General features: G+C 50.5%; 2 protein-coding genes across 2 annotated transcripts; one reads left to right on the plus strand and one right to left on the minus strand.

Moving 5' to 3' along the window:
• Position 1: 1 nt before the first annotated feature.
• On the minus strand, positions 2–1,248 carry EAH_00017570 (Microneme protein 13, related; the record flags this gene model as incomplete). Its single annotated transcript, XM_013397602.1, has 3 exons — positions 2–846; positions 955–1,049; positions 1,161–1,248. Coding segments are annotated over 3 exons (1,028 nt in total), but the record flags the coding sequence as incomplete, so codon positions are not given.
• Positions 1,249–2,456: 1,208 nt separating this feature from the next.
• Positions 2,457–3,354, plus strand: EAH_00017580 (hypothetical protein, conserved; the record flags this gene model as incomplete). Its single annotated transcript, XM_013397603.1, has 3 exons — positions 2,457–2,532; positions 2,661–2,677; positions 2,869–3,354. The coding sequence occupies 3 exons, from the start codon at positions 2,457–2,459 to the stop codon at positions 3,352–3,354; spliced, it is 579 nt and encodes a 192-aa protein (XP_013253057.1).
• Between the last annotated feature and the right edge of the window lie 3,029 nt (positions 3,355–6,383).

The following is a 6,383-nucleotide window of genomic DNA, read 5'->3' on the forward strand; positions in this document are numbered from 1 at the left end:
ATCAGCGTCGCAGTAGGCTTTCAGCCCTTGTTCGCAGGCTTTCTTTCCCTCCTCAGCGCAAACCTTGTCCAAGGCTGACTGGAGGTTGGAGGTGGGATTGGATGACAGCGTTGTTGACTCAGACGCTTCAGCGGAGTCCACGTCTTCGGATTCAACAGGCGCTTCCTCCGTCGACGAAAGGCAGTAGAAATCTCTGTTGCTGTTCATGAAGTCCGTGAGCTGGCCTACACGGGACAGGTGTGTAGACGAAGTGCCATTCACCGCACCACGGCACGATGTGAAGTTCCCACAGTCGTCCACACAGCCACTGCCAGAGATATCGAAGTCAAGCGCATCCTGTGCATAGCAACGCCACTCCCGCGCCTTCTGTGATGCGGTTCCGACGTCGTAACGCGCGTACATTGTAACGTTGCAGTATGCCCATAGTCCTTGCTTGCATGCTTCTTCGCCAAACCCAGCGCACTTTCTGTCCAAAGCTTCCTGAAGCGTGGGCGCAGGGGCACTACAATATTTGGGCTTCAATTCGTCCAGCTGGCTGGACAACTTGCCATGGCGTGATAAATAAGATGCCGATGAGCCTCCGTATGCGCCAAGACACATTTTCAGTTTGCCACAAGTGTCAACGCAACTTGCGCGAGCGACTTCAAAGTTAAGCGCGTCCTCAGTGTAACAGCGCCATTCTTTGCTGTTAACATTGTTACTTCTTCCGTCGTATCTCGCATATACAGGCATATTACAGTAGTGGCTCAAGCCGCTCTTACAAGCAGCCTCGGCTTCGACGAGGCAAAAGTCGTCCAGAGCATCCTGCAGAGATTCACGAGTCGCCGTCTCCTGAGCCGAAGCCTCCTGCAGAAGACACAGCAATCCACACTACAATCCACCATTCACTGATTGGGCCAGCGGAAGGCGTGAAGCCTGAAATCACGGTCCTCGAATTACTCTCTATCCAAATACCCAGACACCCCCCACGTGGAGCAGCAGAAATTTGTCATTCCTTTGAAGCATCTCAGACAACAAATACCAGCCGCTTACTGCGTGAGCGGAGAGGCCTGCGCACACACAGGAGCAGCCCAGAGGATAAAAGAAAATCAAAGCAGGTGTAACAGTGTCATCCTTAGCTTTCTACTTATCCCATAAGGAGAAAGCATGGAGAGACCTACTTAGGAAACTCCTCTCCAGGCCGATTGCTTCGGACGCCTGAATGGTGGCCCAGGCAACGATGCTTAAAGCCGAAGGCAGAACCCTCATTCCTGGAAGATTGATGAAGTGATGAATGAACCTGAATTAATAGGAAGTAATGTAAGATGATTATGGGAAGAGATTGGTTGCCTTTAGCAATGAAAGCTATTCACCTCGATGCGACCTCGCACCACAAGCGCGGAGCTAGCCAGGCGGGGGTGCTAGGAAAACAAGACGTAAATTGAGATTTTGTTGTAGATATCAAGCCTGCATTTCAATGATGAAAAGGCGTCTAAAATTACCCCTTATCTGTTGGCGAGCAGGCCCAATCGACCTGCTTTCGCTCGATGGTACGAAAACTGGGTGTTCCGAAGTGAAAACTGTCGTTGTGGGGATGTCTACTATAAATACACCTTTATTATGCAACGTTTATAAGTTAAGGGGTGAGAAAGCGTTTCATTGTTGGCTCCAAATATTGTAGTGCGCCTCAACAGTTTCACGGTCGGCGCACGGACACCCAGCACTGTACCCACTCAATCTGTACTCTGCAGCCTTAGGACCCATCAAGCGCAAATAACGTGCAAGAAACTGGAGGGGTAGTCAGTCGAAACGGTAACTCTGTAATAATTCCATAAAGGCACACGATAAGCACGCTAGGGCACGTCACGGGACACTTTAGAAGACGAAGGTTCAACCAACGTTTACGGGCGGTTTCACCCTCACACTGCACTTTTCTACACTTCTCTTCGTTTGTTGAAAAGCAGAAAAGAACATCCATACTTCGAACCCGCCTGTAGAGGAGTTGCCGCCAAAGGAAGTAGCAAGGGGTCTGGGGCAGGATGCCACAGGCACAGTTGCACTAGCCCGACCAGTACTAATAGTAACAACCAGCAAATAGAAAACCACCGAAACCACAGAAACTCCTCATTACCCAAAGAGACAACGGCCACAAAAAGGTGTCACTTCGCTAGCCCATATCTCGGCCGCAAAGCAATAGCGCCAGTTACGAGACCACTGCGGACTTTGTTCAGAGGGTTACGTTTGAATTATCTTTCAGCTCATTCCCCAAATCCCAGCGAATGAATTTAAAACCCAAACTCCACATCTTCTTTCCTGCACAGAGGTTCGGGAACGGGCCGGCTGCGTTTCGGAGCGTTGCTGGCTAGTTCTGATCAGGAAGCGAATCGAGTGTTGTGGAGGAACGCTTCACATCCTTCCCACAGAGCTTATTTTCCCTAATTTGTTTCCTTTTATTTCCTCCCCTAGACGCTACGAGAATGAAGCTTTCGGCAATTTGCCTCGTTGTGCCTGCCCTATTGACACTGGGTATTCACGACGGAGGGCTCATCGAGGGTACGTACCTTCGTGATTGCATTGCTCTGCTTTTTGGCACCTATTTTTCTGTCGTTATTTCTCCTTAATATCATCAGCTCTTCAGATAGGTGTTAAAATAAATGCATTTCTGCGTGTTTTCTGTGCAGGCGTAGAAGCAGATGAGGTGAGGTGAACACCGCTCCTTAAGTAGCGCGCCAGGGGCTTGTCATTAGAATGGGCTTGCCTCCTAAGTGTTGCTGTAGGGGAAAGGTTCCAAATTGCAGGGTCTCGAGATGTGGGGATACCGGCTTCTGAGTCGCTTCTGCACGCTGGCACGCCTGCAGTTCCGTTGTCCTACTGCTTCCTGTTTTTCAGATTCCCGCAGCTTCAAGTGCTCTTCAAAGGTTTATTGACAGCTTATGCTTGGAGACATTTGCTCGCGCTTGCGAGGATAATCCTCATTTCTGCACCACTGCGGTTGCCCGCCGTGGGGTTGGCAGCAACGCGTCTGAAGGGGAGGCCTGGCGATGCTACTCGACTACAGATGTGGACTTTTCTCTGACGGCCAAGTGCTGCGTGGACGACTGTGGCGAGCTCATTGAGTGTCAGGGATCTACCAAGGAAGGCTCGCTGGAGCATCTCAGCCCGACTGAGGCACTTGAGCAACTGCTACAGGATGTGCAAGACGGAACGTGCAAAATTCACGTACGGCACACACCTGATGCACCTGAGTACAACCCACAAGTAATGATAGAAGTACTGAGCTGGCAGGCTTTTCTACATTTTGGTGTATACAAACCTGCGCTGAAGTTGGTTCCCACGATCTATCTTGGTGCACCGCAGGTAGCCAGAGGCGAGTAGCTCCGCATCCCTTCTCAGAATGTGCGGCTTGTGTGTGTACACGTATGGATGCATGCTTGGTTGCTCATACGTATATAAGTATTTGCGTTCTTGCATTTGCATTGTATATGCGCTCCAGAAGAAGGCAACCTCCATCTAAAGTGTTTGTCTTCGCAAGCGCACCGTTTTCCGCCATGGGAAGCGATAATCGGAAGAGAACAGCAGAACGATTGTTCTGCTGTTCGCCTAGTACTGGCAGGGTGTGTAAAATGCTGGTGGAATGGTGAGGAAGATGGAAGATGATGTTGATTCCAGAATATGTATTTTGTCTTCCACCTCCAGGCCTTAGCCTTTTGCTATATGCACTGACTGCCTGCACAGTAGATTGCAAGGCTGCAGCCTTTCGCTTCGTGGTGGGGAGACAAGGCATACTCCTTCCTTGGACCATTATCACAGTCCAAGTGCGAGCTTTACAAACACTGTTTTGAATTCTCAACGGAACCGCAGACAGCAGAGGGACTGTGATCGATTTTGAGTGCCGTACTATCGCAGATAGCTTAGAGGTAGCGGCCAAGCTATTGGCCACTTACCGGGAGGGACGTTTGGCTGTAGCGCAGTATTAAACATTCACAGGCGCCCAGACCTGAACAGTGCATATGTTATAAAGGTCGGGCGCGTTACTTGACGAGAATTTTGTTCCAGTGAATGCTGAGAGTTTCGGCTTCTGCTGGGGGCAAGGAGGCATTGGGAGCCTGCAGCAGGCGGTAATTTCCTGACGAATTATCTGAGCGTTCAGCTTTTTTCAGGTAACTAGCCAGGTAGATGTAAGCCTTGAGGGGAACACTATGCACAAATATGCAGCATAGACGCCAACAAATAACGCATGGAGGACGGTTTCTGCTTTTCCGGTACCGCCGAATCTCCCGTGGCGCAACTGTTTTGGTTGTGGTGATGCGGCTCCGTGGTGCCGCGTACTACGAGGGGAGGCACTCTTGCAGCCTTCTAGGTTCTGTAGAGGCACTATATTTAGAGTGGTATGATGCATTTATAAATCCATCAATATGGAAAGCAGCTGCTTTGGAGGGGAGAGCTATGCATCTTGCAATCAAATGGTACTACCAAGGTTCGGCGGGCTTCTACTGCCTCGCCCTTGAAGCGTCTGCGACCACAAGGGAGCCAAAGGAACTAGGGATAATGGCATCGTGCATAACAGCTCTTCCCCCCTACGAAGTTCAGAAGTGCACGCAGCGACACAGGGCCCTGGGGCATACGGGGACAGGGGGGCCTATACGTGCAGCAGAACATCCACTAAAGTGCCCAGCAGGAGCTGCAAAACTGCCATGGCGAAGGATCCATAGGACGTGGGCGCATGCACGTATATCTGTCTGCTTGTTGACTACTGCACGTGAGTAAGCGCTTAATAATTTAATGCGGACGCATCGGAAGACGGCTCGGGTGTTCCTACAGAGGCAACTTCCATAAATTAAAGGGGAAATCCAGAGGCATGCAGACAGAATGCTACGAAAGGCAAAGTTGAACCATCAACCAGTGCTCTTGGAGGCAACATAGTGCTGGCGAAGGAAAAGGTCAGGCGGTGGCGCATGTGCGCCCAGTTCGATGATGCGGGCGTATTCCGTGCCCTGCAAAAGCATAATATTTGACCGCTTGCAGGATTCTTAAGTCTGTTCGTCATTTGATTTCGCCGACGCACGTGGGAATCTCCTTGAACGTGGCCATATCGGGTTCTACTCCTGCCTCGAGACACAAAACAAGAAGAACTTGATTGCTTGCGTAAAAAGGGAGGGCCTCTGTACTTTCGCGAAGCACTGATTTTCACGTGATAGTGAAAATCAGTGGCAGTGCGCGACTCAGGTGGTGTAGGCGCTGCTGCACATTCTGGTTGAACTGAAGCACCTCATCCATGCATACAATTATCCATTCCTCATTGACTGGCCACAAGAAATCGTGTATGGCCTGTGACTGCATCGCGATAGGCGCGTGCACGAACCCGATGCGCATAGACGTGCATTCTAGTTGGCGAGTGGGGGTATGGAAGACGTAGCGGTTTTCGGAATGTACTCAGATGCGCAAAAGGGCATAAGGGGATTCGTATGAAAAGAATGCTGGGCTCTGCAAATGGTCAAGCCGTTGGTCGGTCCGGGGCTTCAGAATGCTTCGATTTTGATTGTGATTTTGTTGAGGGGCTTGAAGTCAACGCGCAAGTGTAGCCTTTTCCCCATTTGGTTCGCCAGTATAGCATTGTGCCTACACGCACTAGTTGACAATTGAACTTAGCTTTTTCTTAACAGTTCGTCTCTCTACCGCTCAAATCCCTGTTCACACATGTGTGGGGTCACCTGCATCTGGGAAGAACGTCTTGTGGCGTAGCGAACAGCGCTCTCAGCTGCCACTACTTATCAGTCCTATGCGTACATATTGAGGTGCACAGTCGGTATATAGACGCTACACTCAGCGCCAAACCCTTGAAATAACGTTAGTATATCAAAGAGCAGTCGCTCATTTGCATCCGGGGTCCATTGCTCCTGAAGGAAGAAGAGTAATAATAATAGTCTCCCCCTCTGACTGCTTCCGGGTCATCGCCTGGGCTACAGTACCAATCTGACCCACCCCCAGGTCCTAGGTAGCTGCAGAGCACTCTTGGCCTGATAGTCTTACATCCTGTCTACTGCTACTTGATGTATCTGTAATAGTATAGTGTATGTGCTCTCTTTACTGGATGGACCTATAGACTTCCAATATGAGTACCAGTGTGCTGTCTGTGCAGTACAGGGGGTGCTCCAGGAGTGAGTTTAATGGGGTGCATTGAGCGCCCAGCGAGTGGCCAGCCCCCTGGTAGCTCTTTTCTGGTCAATTCACCTCAGCCGTGTCCCTTCAACTGCACTCACTTCTGCTGTTCTTTAGACGTCCACTGGACTGGATTCTCCTGAACTGCGGGTTTCGAAAGAGCATCACGGCGGAGGGCATTCATTTCTCCGGTCGTCCCCTGCAGCGTCTCTGCACCGGAACGTGCTGCTCCTTTCTCCTTGGGA

The sequence above is a fragment of the Eimeria acervulina genome, genomic scaffold (assembly GCF_000499425.1).
Source record: "Eimeria acervulina Houghton genomic scaffold, Eah_scaff113, whole genome shotgun sequence".
NCBI classification, from domain to species: Eukaryota; Apicomplexa; class Conoidasida; order Eucoccidiorida; family Eimeriidae; genus Eimeria; species Eimeria acervulina.